Raw genomic sequence first — 19,266 nt, forward strand, 5'->3', positions numbered from 1 at the left:
AGACCCAGGATCCAGCGCTGCCCAGTCCCTGCCAACTTTGTACCAGGCACCTGGCAGCCAGTCTCCTGGCATCCCCCACCCCTCCAAACAGGAAGCACCTTGGGGGAAGTGCTGTGGGGAGGGCTCCACCCTGACTGGGGTGTGCAAGACACCCAGAGTGTGCTAGCACATGCTCTGCGCCCTGAGTGTGAGCCCCGCATAGCAGGGCCCACCGCAAATAATCCCCTAGAATGGTCTAGGCCCCCACTTCGGCAACATCCGCAAGTCAGAGGTTGGAGACCAGCAGGGAGAGACACAGGAGGGTGTGGGTGACAGGTGACCAGATGCAGGCGACCATGGGGGTACCAAGTTACAGCTGCACCGGGGCCATATACCTGTGCTCTAGGACTTGGAGTCTGTGGCCCTGACCTGGGGCTGGGGGTGGGAGTCCCAGGGGTGATAACAGTTTCTCAGTGGGACGAGACAGGGGGAGTGACACAGGGAGTCAGAGAAAGCACGACACAGAGGGAGCAGGGGACAGAGAGGAAAGAAGGGGCTGGGATGGGGCAAGAGGGGGCGCGGCCGGCCGGGGACCCAGAGTGTCAGGGGAGGGGGGAGCGGACAGCGACCGAGCAAAGGCACCTGTGGCGCGCTAGGGCGGGCCGGGGAGGGGGTCGGGGCGGAACCTCGAGCCCAGACAGCGGTCACCCCCGGGGCGGCCGGGGGCCACGAGCCGGCAGACCGCCCCCGCGCGGCCGCCCGGCGGACGGACCGACGGACGCGCGGACAAAGCCGGGAGGGGTCGGGCGGGGCGGGAAGGCGGGGCCCGGGCCGGCGAGAAGGGGAAGGAAGCGGAGGTGCCGGGCGGGCGCGGGGTGCCGGCAGGAAGCGGGGAGGGGCGGCGGGCGGGGGCCTCCGGAAAAGCGCCCCGACTTCCTGCCCCGCCGGAGCCAGGAAGCGGGAGCCGGGACCCAGGGCCGGGATCGCCGAGCCCGACCTCGGGCGCCCCGCCGGTCACCTCCCCGCGCGGACACCAGGTACGGCCCTGGCCCCGCCCGGCCTCCCGCCCCTCGGGCGCCCGGGGCCGCGGGGCGGGGCGGGGAGGGCGCCGGGGCGCCGCGGGCACTGCAGGGGCCTCCTCCGCGCCCCGCCGGCCCGCGGCCGCCGCTCCCAGGCCTCAGTGTTCCCATCTGACCGGGGACGCAGGGAGGAGAGCGCAGAACTGCCGCGGGCGAGGGGTGCGAGGCAAAGGCCGGTCCTCACCGCCCCGCCCAGCACTGAGGGGCGCTCCCACTGCACAGGTGGGAAGACTGAGGCCGGGGAGCAAACCCAACCGGCGTGGCCCCGGTGCACACATCGTGAGACAACCCCCCACCCCCAAACCCACTCCGCACTCGCAGGTGCTTCCCGCTCAGCGCGTGCCCCACCCTTTTCTTTATGGCCACCTAAACGGAATGGGGGTGGGGAAGGGGAATGACAGCTACCAAGCCCAGGCCGCCATGAAGCGGGGAAGCGCTGCAGAGGGGCTCGGAAACACCTTTTGGACAGCTCTTCTTGTGGGCCATTCATGATGCCCCAATAGGAGTAGGGCTGAGTTGGAGTTGGAGGTCCCCCATTGTCCAGATGGGAAGACTGAGGCCCGGCCAGAAGTATTTGCCTTTCCCAGTTTACACTGCCCGTCAGCGGGCAGGGATGCCCGACCCCACGGTCTTTGCTTTCCAGTTCCAGTGGAAACAGTGGGAGGGGGCTGCTCGGGGGGGGGGTGTTGCTGGGGGGAATTGGTGCACGAGCGACCGTTGCAGGTTCAGCTGATCTCCGGTTGAAGGAGGCAGGATGGGGACGAGGGCCCGGGAGGTCCCCGGAGTCTAGCAGACCCCCGACGGGCCCGCGGCGGTGGGCACTGCACTGCCCCTGCTGGGGGGCGGGGGCAGAGGGCGGGGCCCTGGAGCAGTAGAGATACGGAAACGCCAGCCCTCCAAGACAGGCCAGAGCGGCCCTGTGTGGCCAGCGTGGCGCCGGGGAACGCTCGGGGGGCCGGCGGGAGCAGTCGAGTCGCCCGGGCTCGAGCCCGGGAGCCGGCGGGCTAGAGCGGCTAGCAGAAGGAGTGGAGCCGGGCTTCATGGTGGAATCTGGGGCGGCTCTGCCGACTCGGAGTCGGAGGCTGGGTGGCGGGGTGGGAAGCCGGCGCGCGGAGGCTTCGGTTCTGGCGGCTGCGGTGGCGTCTCCTCCGACCGGGAGCAGGTGAGGGACGCGGCCCGCGGCGGGCGACAGGCCCTGGCTCCACGTCCGCCTCAGCATCCCTGGCTGTGCACCCAGCCACGTCCCCGTAGGAATGGGAGCTGGGGGAGTCCCGCCACGTTCCATGTAGACTGCTGGGTCCTGCAGACACCCCCCCTCCCCCAGGTGCCTGCCAGCCCCACCATGGCCACGTGTAGACAGGGGCTCGCGGTCGATTAGTAGCGTACCCTCGAATCCGAGGACCTCTAGATGACGGATCCCGGGATCGCCACACGCCCCTGGGGAATTCAGGTCCCTTCTTAATTCTCGCGGGACCCCCATAGACCGACCTGTTTCCCTATGGAAACATGATCCCGTGTGGTCTACTATGTGTCAAGTGGAATCGGCGACCTAGAACATTCCGAGACTCACCATGATTCCTCAGTATTTTCCATACTTGAAAGCTCCCAGAGGTGGGGCCAGAGCAGTAGTACAGCAGGTAACCTGGATTGGATCTGGGCCCCCACAGACGATTTTCTGAGTATGGCCAAGAAGTGATCCCTGAGCCAGGAATAAGCCCTGAACACTGCTGGGTGTGACCCCAAAACCGAAAAAAAAAAAGAACAACCTTGTGCTTGGAGACTAGGGTCACCCGCTTAATATCTTGTGCACCTGGAGCCCTGCACCAGACTGTGATGCCCATGACGTCACCCACCTGTGCCCACTTTGTTCTAGGACCCTACCTTTGAGGACCTTGTAAGCCTGGCCTGACCTCCACAGCTAGATGCACATGGGCTCCCTCTGCCGAACCCCAGACCTTGTCAGTTGCCTACAAACCCCTCGGACACTGTCAGCTGGAATCCCCCAGCCTTTGTGGGGACCCTCAAATCCCTTTCCCATCTCCTGATCAGCCAGCCCTCCCCTCCCAGGGATGCCCTGACTTCAGTGGACCAGCTAAGCCCAAGCTCCCTCAGGCATGAAGATCCCTCAGCCCTCCTCCCCCTATTCCCACCCCTCCTTCTCCAGGAGACCCCATGTTTCAGAACTTTGCTGTGCATGTGAGTGTGAAGGTTGGGGTCAGGCCCCTACTCTCTGAAGGAGCACGTTCTGCCTGGGTTTGACAACTGTCCTTGGGTGCCTCAGTTTCCCCCTCCCTAACAGGAGCATCCGAGTAATACTGAACCCGTTGAGTCATTGGGAGGATTGACTGGGCGGAGACCTGGAGTGGGAAAGTGCCGGGCAGAGGTTGAGTGGCTCCGAGAGTGTCCACTCAGCATTCCTGCTGCTTTCCTTTTGTTGTTGTTGTTGTTGTTTTTGAGCCACACCCAGTTGTACTCAGGAATTCTGCTTCTGTGTTCAGGGATCACGCCTGGTGGGGCTCAGGGGGCCCTGTGGCGTGCCGGGGATCAGACTGGGGTTGGCTGTGTGAGAGGCAAGCTCCCTACCCGCTGGACTATCGCTCCAGCCCCCTCACTCCACCTTCTAAGAATGGTAATGGAGAGAGGGATCCTGGAGGTGAGGTGATGAGCCAGGGTCTGCTTGGTGCCCAGCCTGCGCTTGGCACGCATGCCCTTTGCCCTTTGTCCTTCAGGGTCTCCCTGCCTCCTGAGCATTCCCCCCTGCACTAGGCAATCATGTAAACCCTTCCTGGTGTGGCCACGTTTTCCAGCCTGGAGGTTGCCTCGGGGTGGCCTCGAGGAGCAGTGTCATCCCTTGGGGTGTAGCGGTAGTGTGGGGTTGGGCCGGGGCAAGGGGTCCAGGGACCGCCCGCCCTCCACCCGGAGCAGGGCCTCAAGCTCTCCTAATAAATCATTACTCCTTCGCTGCCTCGGTTTGAAATGTTATTTTTGCGAGCCTGGAACAGTCCTCAAAGCTTAAAGGCCCCGACTTGGAGGCTGGGCAGACAGCCCTTGTGGAAAAGAATGATAGTGATGGCCGGGGGGCCAGAGAGAGCGCAGGGACAAGACGCTTCCTTGCACGTGGCCGACCAGAGTTTGATCCCCAGCACTGGCAGGAGTGAGCCCTGAGCACAGTTGCATGCGTCCCCAAAACTTAAAAAAACACAAAACCCCAAACTAAAGTGATGCCTGCACGGGGGAGCCCCAAGGTTGGCAGGTGAACAAAGTAGGGAGCTTCTCCAGTGCTCAGGAAAACCCCGTGCAAGAGGGAACAGGCTGGGGGCTGGAGTGATAGCACAGCGGGTAGGGTGTTTTCCTTGCATGCAGCCAACCCGGGTTCGATTCCCTCATCCCATATGGTCCCCCGAGCACCGCCAGGGGTAATTCCTGAGTGCAGAGCCAGGAGTAACCCCTGTGCATCGCCAGGTGTGTCCCAAAAAGCAAAAAAAAAAAAAAAGGGGAACAGGCTGGGTGACGGGTTATAAATAGTTGGGGGTTGCGGGGAGCCCTCTTTCCCCACTGTGGTCTACCCAACCCCTATTTCCACAGGTCCTTCCCGGCGGACACTGGTCACGGTCACGGGCTGGGTTGGCTGGGCTGAGGTGGCCGGCTGGGTGGCATTAACCGGACTGAGGGAGGAAGGGGCAGGGAGAAGCGCAAGCTCCAGGGGGGAAGAGAAGGGGGAGAGGCTTTAGGGGCCATAGGGGCTTTAGGGGGAGGTAGGGGGAGGGCAGGAGGGCAGTGGGAGGAGTGAGCCTGGCCCCCAGGAGGAGGAAAAGGAGGAGACAAAGAAGAGGTAGTGTGGGCAGAGAGCCAGGAGAGCCTCTGCCAGTGACCCAGGTGAGGGATGCGGCCACCAGGGGGACCAACTGAGGCTCTATCCCAGATGCCTCAAAGACACTAGGTCCCCGAGGGACAGAACCTTTGGATGCCCAGGGCTCTTAAAGAGGAGGGTTCTGGGGGTTGTTTTCGGAGGTGGAAACTTGGGGGTTGGGGGGACTTGCCATTGTGACTTCCTGTCGCCGGAAGTGGGGCTGGTGGGTTCAGACTCAATATCCTGCCCTAAGAGATCAGAGGAGACTTTCAGCCCTGCCCCTGTGAGCGCCTCTCTAGCCTTCCCAGCCCCACTTGGCTCCAGAGTCAGCGCTCCCCGGGACCCTGCCCTCCTCCCTCGGACCTGGCAGTGCAGACCACTCCCCCCCATTCACCTCCTCCCTCTGACCCACAGCGCCCTCCTCTGGCGGGGGCTGGAAACTGCAGGCTGCGGTGGCTCCGGGCTCTGGGCCTCCGCCTGCCCCTCCCCAGCCCTACCCCCTACCCCCCCCCCCCCCAGAGGCTCCGTGTCCCCGGGTCCCCGCCCTACTGGCCTCTGAAGGGCTCTTTGTGGCACACAGAGGCCCCATTGAGCTGGAGGCCAGGCATGGGGGAAGGCTGTTTACTCACCTTCACACCTGGGCCAGGAATCTGTGAGTAACCGCCCTGGATGCCTCCTCCCCCCCTAACGGCTGCCCCTCCTCTCCCCGCAGCCCGGCAGCGCCCATGGAGGCAGAGGACTGCACCCGAGGGGTGGTGAGTAGACCGAGCTGAAGGCTCAGGGGGCGGGGGGCGGGGGGCCTGTGAGAAGGGGAGCCCCGGGGCCTGAAGCTGCCTCTCCTCCCCACAGGCCCCCGGGGCTCCCCGGCCTGGCCTGGTGCCCGTCAGCATCATTGGGGCGGAGGATGAGGATTTCGAGAACGAGCTGGAGACGGTGAGGGGGAGATGGGGTGATGGGTGGAAAGGTGGAAAGGGGCGGTCCCGGCCCCCCCTTATCCAGCCCCAGCCTCAGATGCTGTTTCCCTTCCTCCTCCCTTCCAGCTGTCCCCTGGCACCTCTGTCCTCATTAGCACCCCAGCCCAAGGCGCTGTTGTGTGACCCCCCCCCCCTTAGAGCCAGGTCTGCCTTTGCCCTCCTTCCTCCTCGCCATCTCTGAGCCCTCCGCATATTGTCATGGCCCAGACCCCTCTGGAAGTACCTGGAGGGAGGGACCCAACCTGGGACCCTCCTCACTACATCTTTTTTTTTTTTTTAATTTTTATTAGTGAATCACCATGAGGTACAACTGTACAAACTTTCATGTTTGCATTTCGTTTACATCCCTCCACCAGTGCCCATTCTCCTCCACCAATGTTCCCAGTATCCCTCCCACCACCCCCATCCTCCCTACATCTTTTGGGGGGGCTGGGCCCCCCGCCCCCCCCACCCCGCCCCCGGCACTGCTGACTGAGCTTCCCTTCCCAGGCACACCCAGCACTGGGTGTGCGGCGGGGCGGTGCCTGGTGACCCTGCGGTGTCTGTCACTGCACCCGGGGCTCCTCCCACCTCCCCACGTGATTCAGGCCGCAGCCCAGTCCTACTTCTCACTCCCACCCCCAGAACTCGGAGGAGCACAACAGCCAGTTCCAGAACCTGGAGGAGGTGAAGCGGCGCCCGGCACACCTCATGGCCCTCCTGCACCATGTGGCCCTGCAGTTCGAGCCAGGACCTCTGGTGAGGGCGCAGGAACTGTGTGTGTAGAGTGTGTGTGCATGTGCGCGTGTTTACCTGTGGGTGGGGCGGGGCCAACACACGTGGGTGGGGCCAGCGTGTGGGCGGGATTTGGGGGTGGGCCTCAGCCTTCAGCGAATGAGTGAGGAGCTCGGTGGAGTCTGGGAAAAACATCCAGAGGGCTTCCAGAGTCGCTGCTGGAATGATAGGACAGGGGGCAGGGTATTTGCCTTGCACACGGCGACGCTGGTTCTATCCCTGGCATTCTCTTTGGGCCCCCGAGCACCGCCAGGAGTGATCCCTGAGTGCAGAGCGGCATTTGGGGTTGGGTGTGGGAAAATGGCCCTCCTGTCAGGTAGAGTTTACCTGGGAGGTGCAGCTGCACCCGGAGAGTTTGGAAGAGAGAAGCCAACCAACCCAGCACAACTGGGCATTGTGTGATTGGGTGGCCAGCCGCCTCTGGAGACAGCCTCCGTACCTAGGAGGGACCCTCGCCCCAAAGCTTCCGAGACCGAAAATGGGCCCTTTCCCCTGGGCACGGAGCCTCTGGTCCTCCCGGGCAAGGAGGTACGCCTTGCTGGAAGCTTCTAGACCTCAACCAAGGCATCTGCTTTTAAGGATGTGGAAGTCGAGATCTGGCAAGGGCCAGGATTTGACAAGTGTCACCCAGGGCACCTCAAGCCTTTGGAGATGGGTCCTCGGGTGCTGCCTTCCCCTCACCTGCTGAGAGGGCCTGAGCAGCTCTCTTTTCTTTTCTTTTCTGTTTGACTTTTTGGGTCATATCCAGTGATGCTCAGAGGTCACTCCTGGCTCTGCACTCAGGAATTACTTTTGACAGTGCTCAGGGGACCATATGGGATGCTGGGAATGGAACCCACGTTAGCCGCGTGCAAGGCAAACGCCCTACCTGCTGTGCTGTCGCTCCAGACCCCGGGCAGCTTCCTCTTGGCCTCTCAGGGCGTTTGCTTTGGGGGAGAGGGGCAGCTTGATTGGCTGGCGCGGAGGGCGGTGGACATAGCCGCAGCGCTGGGGCAGGTCCTTCGCACCCCACACCCTGTCTGATACCTGACCGGGGTCTCCAGGAGCCCAGCAGGTCATGTCCCTACTGTGTGCCAGCATCACCCAGCGCAGGGCTGGCAGCAGGCAGCAGCAGACGCTGTTGAGTGACCCCCCCCCACACCCTGCACTGAGATTTGCTGTTGTGCACCAGATTGGACCGGGACACAGCAGGACCAGAACCCACCCTCCCCACGCCCCCCAGCCAGCCCCCAGCCTCAAGCTGCACTCAGTGGTTCTGACCTAGTGGAGTATGGAGGACACAGGCTTGTCTGGAATCCAGCCCCAGCTCTTCTTCCCTCACTCTCTGTGCAAGCTTCTTGAGGCTCAGTTTTCTTTCTTTTTTTTTTTTTTTTTTTTGCTTTTTGGGTCACACCCGGCGATGCACAGGGGTTACTCCTGGTTCTGCACTCAGGAATTACTCCTGGCGGTGCTCGGGGGACCATATGGGATGCTGGGATTCGAACCCGGGTCGGCCGTGTGCAAGGCAAACGCCCTACCCGCTGTGCTATCGCTCCAGCCCTGAGGCTCAGTTTTCTCACCTGCACAATGGGTCAACCCTAGTCCCAGCCATTCAACTGGCGGATATGTGTTCTCAGCACAGCTGCGGCTGCTGCCATTGCTAGGAGGGAGGAGCTGGAACCACAGAGTTCAAAAACCAGCAGAAATTTGCTGGGGTGCTCAGGGTGGGGTTGTTGTGAGGGCGGGGTGGTGGGGAGCGGGGAGGTTTGATTTCAGGGAAGGGAGGTGGGGATGGGGACGGTGGAGATCAGGGCACATTTCCTGGAGGAGGTGGCATTTGGGAGCCTGGTTGCGGGGATGGCAGGGAAGGCAGGTCACGCTCCGTGTCTCTCAGCTCTGCTGCCTGCACGCGGACATGCTGGCCTCGCTCGGCCCCAAGGAGGCCAAGAAGGCCTTCCTCGACTTCTACCACAGCTTCCTGGAGAAGACCGCGGTGAGAGCCACGTCCGAGGGCCCCGTGCCCTTGGCCTGGCGGGGCAGGGTGCGGGAAGAGGGGTCCCACCAGACCTCCCCACTCGCCTCTCACCCTTTCTCTCTGCTGAGCAGGTCCTGCGGGTGCCGGTCCCACCCTCTGTTGCCTTTGAACTTGGTAAGGAGAGGGGGGGAGAGGGCTGGGTGGGACACGGTGGGCATCACCCGGGCTGCAGAAGGGGGCCCTCCCCCGGGCACCGGCCTCCAGCCCCGCGTTTCCCCCCGCAGACCGCACGCGGCCCGACCTCCTCTCGGAGGACAGCCAGAGGCAGTCGGTGCAGGAGGTGGTGCAGAGCCAGCAGGCGGCCGTGGGGCGGCAGCTGGACGACTTCCGCTCCAAGCGGCTCATGGGCATGACGCCCTGGGAGCAGGAGCTGAGCCAGCTGGAGGTCTGGGTGGGCCGCGACCGTGCCACCTTCGAGGCCCGGGAGCGGCACGTAGCAGAGCGGCTGCTGTCCCACATGGAGGAGATGCAGTGAGTGTGTGTGTGTGTGTGTGTGTGTGTGTGTGTGTGTGTGTGTGTGTATTGGAGTGTGGGGGCTCCCCTCTTCAGCTTCTCTGTGCCTTTTAGAGCATTCGGGGGGTTCTCCTGGTGGCTGGAACTCCCCTAGGTCTTCTGGTTTTGCATTTGCCTGCCCACGTCGGCTCCCGCTATCCCCCACCTCCAGGGCTCACCTTCCTTGAAGCCCAGGTGCCTACCTATGCAAGGCTTCCCCTAGCTCTTCGGTCATTGCCCTGTCTCGCTTCTCTCCCCGTCCCGGTTTCTTTTGGGAGGGAATTACACCCGGTGATGCTCAGGGGTTACTCCTAGCTCTGCACTCAGGGATCACGCCTGGCGGTGCTTGGGGATCGAACCCCGGTAGGCTGCGTGCAAGGCAAATGCCCTACCCACCGTACTATGCGCTGGTCCCCTGTCCCTGCTTCTAGAGGGACAGCAGCTGGGACTCTGGTGCTGATTGGATGGGCCCTCGGGGCTCGGCAGACATGCCACCAATGTCTGTCTGTCTGTCTTCCCCTTACAGACACACTATCTCTGCGGATGAGGAGAAAAGGTGATGGCCTGAGAGAGGATGGGAGAGGCTCTTGGTGGGGGGCTGGGGTGTGGAGGCCTCCTGGGTTGGCCTCTCCCCCTGCCCAAAGACTCCCCCCCACACACACACACAGGAAGTGGTTGTGAGTTGGGGAGGGGGAATCTGCGGGGTGCACACTGGTGCTCACTCAGGGGCCACATGCCACCCACCTCCCTTGCCCAGTGCCGCCGTGGTCAATGCCATCAGCGTCTACATGCGCCACCTCGGGGTGCGTACCAAGAGCTGTGACAAGAAGTTGGGGAGGAACTTCTTCCGGAAAAAGGTGCTTCCCAGGGGCTGGAGCCTTAGGACAGCGGGGAGGGCGCTTGCCTTGCACATGACTGACCAGAATTCAATCCCCGGTACCCCATATGGTCCCAAAGCCTGCCAAGAGTGACTCCTGAGCATAGAGCCAGGGCTAGCCCTGAGCACCGAGTTGGTTGTGGTTCAAAAACAAACATGGGGGGGCTGGAGCGATAGCACAGGAGGTAGGGTGTTTGCCTTGCACGCGGCCAACCCGAGTTTGATTCCCAGCATCCCACTGGTCCCCTGAGCACTGCCAGGAGTAATTCCTGAGTGCAGAGCCAGGAGTAAGCCCTGTGCATCGCCGGGTGTGACCCAGAAAGCAAAAACAAGGTGCTTTGCTGGCTCCCAAGCCAAACTCTTGAGTCCTCATGTTCTCACATCCATCCATCCCCACCCCTCCCCTGGCACCTGGGGAGTGGCTGTGTGCGCTTTGGGGTCCGGTTCTCCTGCACTGGGCTCTGAAGAAGGCCCAGCCACCCCTCTCGGCCCCTGCCTCCTGCAGGTGATGGGGAACCGGCGGTCAGACGAGCCGGCCAAGAGCAAGAAGGGACTGAGCAGCTTCCTGGAGGCAGCCCGCAGGAATCGGGGAGAACCCCAGGGTGAGGTGCCCTGCCCGCCCCTCCAACCCTCCCCCACCCCTCCCAGCACCCCACCCGGCAGCCTCACCATCCCATCTTTTTTCAGCCCCAGATTTCCGACACGTCAGAGCTGATGCTGATGGTATGTCCTGAAGTCACCGAGGGGGACAAGGAACCTCCTAGGCGGGACGAACCTCTGGGTCTGAGGGAGGAGGCAAGGGGCTAGAACCCGAGTCTGAGGGAGGAGCCTGGGAGCTGGACTCCTAGTCCAAGGAAGGGACAGGGGTCACCTGGGCAATGGGGCAAAAGACCAGATTGCAACGTCTTAGACTCTTGTGCTTTGTCATTGGCGCTGTGGACTCAGTTTCTCCTTCCCTCCTTCCCTCCATCCTTCTTTCCTTCCTCCCCTCCCTCTACAGCTGAGAAGCCAGGTCTCACAGAACGGAAGGGAGGCCTGGGGCTACCTTCCCGGGACCGGAATACCGGGGGCTCTGGGCAGGACCCCCCTGGAGTCTCTCTGCTCCCGCCGCCCGGAGACAGTCCAGACCGGGATGCAGGTACACACGCCCCGGCATGGGCTCCACGGGGCCCCCCGGGCGGAGCAGCCAGTGCCCATTTCCCCCCCATCCCAGCCTCGTCCCGGGGAGACCACCCCTTCCGGGTCTGGTGCTCTCAACCACTCCTCTCTCAGTTTACCCTTTCCAGGGCTCTCTTGCCGCCCTGACCGTTAGCCTAGTGAGGAGCCCAGCTCCTTGAACTGGCTTTCCCAGCACCCTCCAGAGCACTGTCGTCACCCCTCTCTGTGCTCTCTGCCCCCCTCTCAGTGGGACATGGTCTCCTACATCTGGGGCCAGCTGCCTACAGCTGCCTTCAAGGCTGCCTGTCATCCACTCGGGTGCTCAGCGCCTGCCCCCCACCTTTCCAGTGAAGGAAACTGAGGCCTGAGTGCGGCTTCGCCTCCACGGCCCTCCCCACCTGCCCTGTGCTTCCCACAGGTGTGGACGCCCCTCCGGAGATGGGGGAGCTGTCACTGCAAGGCCCCGCCAGCCTGGAGCCCCCCGCCCCCCTGGAGAACACAGAGGAGGGCGCTGACCCAGAGAGGTGCCAGGGCCGGGCGCAGGGGCGGACGGGGGGGGGTGGCGGGGCTTGGGGCCCGCCATGTGTGCCTGCCTGTCCCCGCTGGTTCCGCTCCACCGCTGTTTTTCCTCTTTTCTCTTTCTCTTTTCTCCTTTCTTCCTTTCCTCCTCTCCACTCCTTCCTTCCTTCCTTCCTTTCTTCCTTCCTTTTTTCATTTCTTCCTTCCTTTTTTCCTTCCTTCCTTTTTTCATTCCTTCCTTCCTTTTTTCATTCCTTTTTCATTCCTTCTTTCCTTCCTTCCTTCCTTCCTTCCTTCCTTCCAGCCTTCCTTCCTTTTGTCCTTTCCTTCCTTCCATTCTGCCTCTTCCCCTTTATCTTTCCCTCCGTCTTTCCCCCTCTCCACTCTCTTGTCCCACGTCACTGCCCTTTTTCTTTCTCTTCTTTCCTCCTCTCCACTTCTCTCTTGCATCCTTCTCTGCCCCATTTCCTTTTCCCATTTCCTCCCTCCTTCCTTCTTCCTCTTTCCTTTCTCTTCCTGCACTTCCTCACCTTCTCATCCCTCTCCCTTTCTCCTTTAGCCTCGCCCTACCTGCCCCTGCCCCCCTGCTGCCTGGCTCCTGCTTCCTGGTGCCCCTTCCCTTAGCCCCCCTACCTGTCTTGTGCTCCTTGCCTGGGGGCCCTGTCCCCCTCACAGTTGGGGGGCAGGCTCTGCCCCCTGCCTGTCCACGTGCTGCAGCTTGGGGGACCCTTTGGTGGGTGTAGGGAGGTGAGTGGGTGCCCTCTGGGTCCACCTCTGACCCTGTGCCCTTCTCTCCCCAGAAGGTGGAAGAGGTGGGTGCCTGGGCCCTGGGCAGAGGGAGGGCCAGCCCCTCCCACCCCTACCTGCCCTGTCCCCTAGTCCCTCCCCGCCCCCTCCCCAGCCCTGCCCCTCCCCTGCCCCGCCCCTCCCCTGCCCTCTCAGCCCTGCCTACCCATAGCCCCTCTCTCCCCTAGCCCCTTCCCCTCCCCAACCTCACCCCTGCCCCTCCCCTGCCCTGTGTGTCACCCCTCCTCTTCCAAGAGCTAAGTATTGAAATATTCCCACCCCTGCCCTTGCCCCAGGAAAGGGAGGGGCCTCCATACCGGGCTCCCCTCCTCTCCCCCACCAGATTTCAGTATCCCTCCTGACCATCGCCACCCCTCCCCCACCCCAGCACCCCGAATCCCACTGCACTCTCTGATTCTTCTCTTTTCTGTTGCATGTCCCTGTCCTGGTCTGTCCCCATCTGTCCCTGTCCTGGTCTGTCTCCATCTCTGTCCTGTCCTGGTTTGTCTCTGTCTGAGCCTGGCCTGGTCTGTCCCCATCTCTGTCCCTGTCCTGGTCTCTCCTATCCTGGTCTGTCCCTGTCTCTGTCCTCGTCTGTCCCCGTCCTGGTCTCTCCCTGTCCCTGTCTCTGTCCCTGTCCTGGTCTGTCTCTGTCCCTGTCCTGGTCTGTCCCCCTCTGTCCCTGTCCTGGTTTGTCTCCGTCTGTCCCTGTCCTGGTCTCCCTGTCCTCGTCTCTGTCCCTGTCCTGGTCTGTCTCTGTCCCTGTCCCTGTCTGTCCCCATCCTGGCCTCTGCCTGCCTGTCGTTGGCCTCTGGGTACAGGCTGTCGGGGCGTCTGGGGCGCTCAGAGAGCCTGCGGGTGACTGACCGCCGCCGGCCTTCCCGGGGCAGCCTCGGGGCGAAGGGCCGGGGTGGGGGCCGCTCCCGGAGCGACGTGGACATGGACCCCAGCTCTGCCACGGCGGCGCTTGGCCCTGCCCGACGAGCCACGTACGTCTCTGCCCGTCCACGGAGGCAGCTGGGGAGGGCGGGGCAGCTGCTGGGACAGTCTTAGGACTGGGGACAGGGCCGAGGTCACACAGCGCCCCCAGCGCTTGCCAGGGGGGTCAGGGGGCTGCTTTGTCAAACATGGGGTCTGGTCTGCATGGGGGGCCTCCCTGCACTGCCCTGAGCCTCAGCAAGACCTCTGTCCCACAGCCCCGAGCCTGGGAATGAGGGGGAGCCGGGGCGGCCTGCACAGGACCCTGAGCCCGAAGAGCCCCCCGGCTGGCGAGAGCTGGTCCCCCCAGACACCCTGCACAGCCTGCCCAAGAGCCAGGTGAAGCGGCAGGAGGTGATCAGCGGTGAGTGCCCACTCCGTGCCGTGGCGGGGTGGCGAGTGCAGGGGACTTTTACGGTCAGGGATTGTGGACCTGCCACCACTATGAGCCGGGAACACTCTAGAAATGGTTTCTGTGTCAAGTCCCTCCCTCCAAAGACTGTGCCACTGGGTGGGGTGGGGGTTGTCCACAGGGTCCATTGGGGGAGATGATAGGAGGGCCCATTTCTGGGCAGGAAGGATGGAATTTTTTTATTTTTTTGAGGGGGGTCACACCTGGCGATGCACAGGGGTTACTCCTGGCTCATGCACTCAGGAATTACCCCTGGTGGTGCTCAGGGGACCATATGGGATGCTGGGAATCGAACCTGGATCCGCCACATGCAAGGCAAATGCCCTACCTGCTGTGCTATCCTTCCAACCCCGGATGGAATCCTTTTTGACTAGATTCTTTGTTGTTGTTTTTTTTCTTATCGGGGGTGGGGGGCCAGTTGGGGGGGCGCACACCCAGCAGTGCTCAGGGATTACTCCTGGCTCTGCACTCAGGGATCATTCCTGGCAGGGCTCAGGGAATCATGTGGGGTACTGAGGGTCAAACCCAGGTCTGCTGCATGCAAGGCAAGCGTGACCTGTACTATCTCTCTAGCCCCATCTGTATTCTTTCCTACAAAGTCAAATTCTTTTGACACAAGGGGAAACGTGTATGTTTGTGGCGATGCCCACGTGACATAACCAACCCAGGGCCCATGCAAGCAAGTTGGGGGTTCCACCACTAAGCCACGGCCCTCTCCCCAACTCCGATGCCAAAGCAGAAAACATTGGCCAGTTTGTTTAGAAGCTTTTTCACAGACAGCTTCACAGGGAGAAGAAAGGGGTTATATTACAAAGTTAGAGTTGGAGGTGAGTCCTTAAGAGGGATCAAAGATCCTCTGTTAGTATCTGTAAGGACTGTCCACTAGAACTTTCTGAAATGGGGGGCGAAGAGACACTACAGCGGGAAGGCTGCTTGCCTTGCACATTGGCCAACCCCGGTTTGACCCCTGGCATCCCATATGGTCCTCCGAGCCCTGCCAGGAGTGATCCCTGAGTGCAGAGAGCCAGGGGTAACTCCAGGTGTGGCCCAAATACTAAAATATATAGAACTTTCTAGAATGATGGAAAACCACAGTAGCTGCAGTTTCCGCCCCATCTTGGTGGTTGATGCGTGCAGGCTGGCAGTGGCGGGATGGGGGGTGTGGGGAGTGACTCAGCAGCACATGGGCATCTCAGCTCCTTATCACGGACCTGACTCAAGCAGTGTGGCTGGTGGCCGCCCTGTCCGCATAGCAGTCTTTTCACCAGACACATGCACAGCACACAAGGTCAGGCCTTTAGTCTCCGGGAACTTCCGGGGCCCCTAGAGCTCAGGTGTGCACCCTTTGAGAGCCCCCAACCCTCCGCCTGGGCCTCGAGCGAATCCTTGTGCAGAAATGTGGGGCTGAGGCACCCCTTGACTGGCTGCACCTGACACAGCCACGACGTTGCTGGCCATGGTTGAGCCAGTGTGGCCAGATTGCCCACGAGCCTCCAGTTCCAGCTGAAGGCCACTCCTCGAGTCTGCCTGGCCGGTCCTGGGTGGTCGCGCGGGCCTGTGGCTCCCCAGGCCGGCTGCGGGGCCACGAGGGAAAGACGGTGGCTGGAGGACCCCTTTTCCCTCACTCCTTCCCCCAGCCTGCCTCTGAGGCTGCCCTCTGGTGCCTGTCCGGGGCACCCTTCACAGACCATGCCTCCTGCTCCCTGGCCCGCAGAGCTGCTGGTGACGGAGGCAGCCCACGTGCGCATGCTCCGGGTGCTGCATGATCTCTTCTACCAGCCCATGGCCGATGGCGGCTTCTTCCCCCTGGAGGAGCTGCAGAACATCTTCCCCAGCCTGGACGAGCTCATCGAAGTGCACTGTGAGTGCGCCCCCCACCTCACTCAAGCCCAGCCTGCTCTGCCAGCGGGGAGGCGGGGCAGGAGCTTCCACTGTGGGGGTCATGTCAGCAAGCATCATATGGGGGTGGGGGCAGGCTCAGCAGGCCCCACAGATCAGGCCAGGCTGCTGCAAGAGTCTGAGGGGCCTTGACAGACCCCCCCCCCCCCCGCCCCTGCTTCCTCTCTGCCTCCCGCTCCCTCTGCCAGCCCTGTTCCTTGATCGCATGATGAAGCGGAGGCAGGAAAGTGAATACCTCATCGAGGAGATCGGAGACGTGCTGCTGGCCCGGGTGAGGGTGCCCACCCAGCCCAGTTGGGGGCTGGGGTCCCTGCACCCCGTCTTCAGCCTCCTTGCCCCCTGTCTAGGCTGCCAGCCCCACCAGGGGCCCCCTGAGACCCCCCCTCGGCCTGCCTTTCACTGTAGTTCGATGGGACCGAGGGCTCCTGGTTCCAGAAAATCTCCTCCCGCTTCTGTAGCCGCCAGTCATTTGCCTTAGAGCAGCTCAAAGCCAAACAGCGCAAGGAGCCGCGGTTCTGTGCCTTCGTGCAGGTGAGGGGACCTCCCAGGGAGGGGGGCCGGGGGCGGCTGGTCCCCACCCCTGGGGCAGCCCCAGCAGGACAGCACCACTGCCCCCTCAGGAGGCGGAGAGCCGGCCGCGGTGCCGCCGCCTGCAGCTGAAGGACATGATTCCCACGGAGATGCAGCGGCTCACCAAGTACCCGCTGCTGCTGCAGAGCATCGGGCATAACACAGGTGGGCGGGGCCGGGGCCGGGGTGGGTGGGGCCGGAGCCTGTGGGCGGGGCCGGGGCCCGGGCCCATCCTGGACCACAGGCCTCACCCGCATCTCCTACACTCTCACCCGGCAGAGGAGCCCAAGGAACGGGAGAAAGTGGAGCGGGCCGCCGAGTGTTGCCGGGAAATCCTGCACCATGTCAATCAGGCCGTGCGCGACATGGAGGACCTGCTGGTGAGGCAGCGGTTGCTCCAGCTGGGACTCACACCATGCCCTGGTGTGGGGATGGCGGGTCACAGCCTCGCCCCGAGGCACCTCTTAACACTCCCTTCCCTCCACCAGCGGCTCAAGGATTATCAGCGACGCCTGGACTTGTCCCACCTGCGGCAGAGCAGCGACCCCATGCTGAGCGAGTTCAAGGTGGCCCCCCCTGCTGGACCTGCCTGGCTTCCTGGGGTCTCATCCCCACCGCCTGTCCCCACCTGCCCGGTCTCCAAGGGCACCAACCACCCCTTCTTGCCTAGAACCTGGACATCACCAAGAAGAAGCTCATCCACGAGGGCCCGCTGACGTGGCGGGTGACCAAGGACAAGGCTGTGGGTGAGCACCGGGCGGGGGTGGGCGGGGATGAGAGCTCGGGAGGGGCCCCCTGGAAAGGGGAGTGCTGACCGGCCCCCTCCTCCCGCAGAGGTGCACGTGCTGCTGCTGGATGACCTCCTCCTGCTGCTGCAGCGCCAGGACGAGCGGCTGCTGCTCAAGTCGCACAGCCGCACGCTGACGGCCACGCCCGACGGCAAGACCATGCTGCGGCCCGTGCTGCGGCTGACCTCGGCCATGACGCGCGACGTGGCCACGGGTGAGGCTGGCAGCAGCCTTGGGAAGGGGGCAGGGGCGGAGGCACCCTCCAGAGTTGCAGGCTGCTGCAGGCTCGAGGGAGGGAGGGGCCTCAGGTGTTGGAGGGAAATGCAGCCTGGAACCCGCTTCTGTGAGGGACTCCGTGTCGGGGTGACCCCTCGCCTCTCGCCCCCTGCAGATCACAAAGCCTTCTATGTCATTTTCACCTGGGACCAGGAGGCACAGATCTACGAGCTGGTGGCACAGACCGTGTCTGAGCGCAAGAAGTGAGGGAGGGCACCCGGGTTCCCCGCTGGGCTGGGGTGACTTGCTGGGTGGAAGGGGGAACCCCGGAACAGGGTGGGGGTGCAGGGCACAGGGTCTGGGAACTGTGACTGCCCAGGGACTGGCCTGTCTCCCCAGCTGGTGCGCCCTTATCACGGAGACCGCCGGATCCCTGAAGGTCCCTGCCCCCGCCTCCCGCCCCAAACCCCGGCCCAGCCCGAGCAGGTGAGGGGGCGCAGCTCTGCGGGTGTACCCGGGCTCTGTCCGTCGGCAGCCCACAGCCTTTCCGACCTCCTGCCTCCCCATATCCATCTGTCTTTTTGCCCCACCCCGGCCCAGCCCGGCCCCTGGGGTCACCCAGCACTTCCTCCCCAGCACCCGTGAACCCCTGCTCAGCAGTGCTGAGAACGGCAGTGTTGGCCGGGAGGCGCCTCCCGCTGACGGTGAGCCTGGGGGGCCCTGGGGGAGGGGTCCTCAGGAGGCCTGGCAGGACCCGAGCACCCTCCCCTCCCCTGCAGGCCGGATGGAGAAGATCCTCAGCGCCCTCCTGCCCTTCTGCAGACCTGGCCCTGAGGGCCAGCTCTCTGCCAAGGCGCTTCGCAAAGGTAACCCCACTGGCTCCTGCCAGCCTGCGACCCCAAAAGCAGCAGGGGACCCCGCCCCAGCCTGTGCCTCCTCCTCCGGGGAGGTGGGGGACCCTACCCCAGCCTGCATCTCTTCAAAGGGCCTCAAGCTCCTCCATCTTCCACTCCCTCCCCCACCTCTGACCGTCCCCTTGTCTCATCGCTGATGCCCACCCCTCACCCCCCGCAGTGCTGAGCCTGAAACGGCTCATGTCAGAGGAAGACAACGGGGCAGGGCCTCCTCGAGAAGGGGATGGGGGCCCAGAGGGCGGCTCCCCAACATCTACCCGCACCCAGGAGATGCAGGAGGACCTCCAGGACCTGGAGGAGACCATCAAACAGATTGAGGTGCTGGCTGAGGGCGAGGGGTGGTGCTGGGGAAGGGGCCAGCTCGGCGGCCGCCGCCACTCAAGGCCAGTGCCCGCACAGGAGCTGGAGGAGGAGTTTTGTCGCCTGCGACTGGTCCTATTACAGCTCAGAGACATCACTGCCCCCCCGCCTGGCTGCACTTGAGGCCCCCCTCTCCCAGGCAGGTGAGTTGGGGGGTCAGAGGAGGGAGTGCCCCAGAGTGGAGGGACAGCAGCCTCTCACCTTCATCCGTCCATCTGTCCGTCCGTCCGCCCGTCCCCTTCTCGTCTGGCCCAGTTTGCGCCCTCCCACTCCCTCCACCTCACTTGCATCTGCGTCTCTCTCCCTGCCACAGACTTTCCACCAAGAGGAACGGAGGAGAGGCCCTGAGGGCCCCGCACCCCACCGCACTGCCCGCTGCACCCCAGCCCCAGGTTGTGGGGCCCGGCCTCCCCGCCTCACTCCCGCCTTCCAGAGAGGGACTCAGGGCTTCATTCCCGGGGGCACCAAAGGGACCTGCATCGTCTGGCCATCTCAGTATTGCCTGGGGGGCCGCCCCTCCCCCCCCAAGTGCCTTGGCTCTGTTTTTATACCCTGAACCGGAGGTTTATTTTTAATATATATTATCAAGGAGAGGTCTGTGTGTGTGAGGGCGGGGCCGGGGGCGGG

At 63.2% G+C, this 19,266-nt stretch overlaps 1 protein-coding gene across 6 annotated transcripts; it reads left to right on the forward strand.

Moving 5' to 3' along the window:
* Positions 1-831: 831 nt before the first annotated feature.
* ARHGEF1 (Rho guanine nucleotide exchange factor 1) lies at positions 832-19,232 on the forward strand. 6 transcript variants are annotated; one of them, XM_055146242.1, is made up of 30 exons: positions 832-1,016; positions 5,621-5,663; positions 5,758-5,841; positions 6,507-6,620; positions 8,530-8,628; positions 8,742-8,784; positions 8,895-9,141; positions 9,689-9,718; positions 9,920-10,019; positions 10,545-10,641; positions 10,727-10,762; positions 11,040-11,177; positions 11,616-11,721; positions 13,324-13,491; positions 13,699-13,844; positions 15,607-15,753; positions 15,980-16,062; positions 16,197-16,322; positions 16,412-16,526; positions 16,641-16,741; positions 16,850-16,927; positions 17,032-17,107; positions 17,196-17,363; positions 17,541-17,628; positions 17,765-17,851; positions 17,966-18,069; positions 18,145-18,231; positions 18,440-18,597; positions 18,679-18,782; positions 18,953-19,232. In XM_055146242.1, the coding sequence occupies exons 2-29, from the start codon at positions 5,634-5,636 to the stop codon at positions 18,760-18,762; spliced, it is 2,940 nt and encodes a 979-aa protein (XP_055002217.1). In that variant the 5' UTR covers positions 832-1,016; positions 5,621-5,633; the 3' UTR covers positions 18,763-18,782; positions 18,953-19,232. The 6 variants fall into 6 exon arrangements, with proteins under 6 accessions (XP_055002217.1, XP_055002214.1, XP_055002215.1 ...); XM_055146239.1 differs by lacking the exon at positions 832-1,016 and adding an exon at positions 2,065-2,220; XM_055146240.1 differs by lacking the exon at positions 832-1,016 and adding an exon at positions 2,065-2,220 and having other exon boundaries at positions 18,002-18,069.
* Positions 19,233-19,266: the final 34 nt, after the last annotated feature.

This window comes from Sorex araneus, chromosome 8 (genome assembly GCF_027595985.1).
Source record: "Sorex araneus isolate mSorAra2 chromosome 8, mSorAra2.pri, whole genome shotgun sequence".
Taxonomy (NCBI): domain Eukaryota; kingdom Metazoa; phylum Chordata; class Mammalia; order Eulipotyphla; family Soricidae; genus Sorex; species Sorex araneus.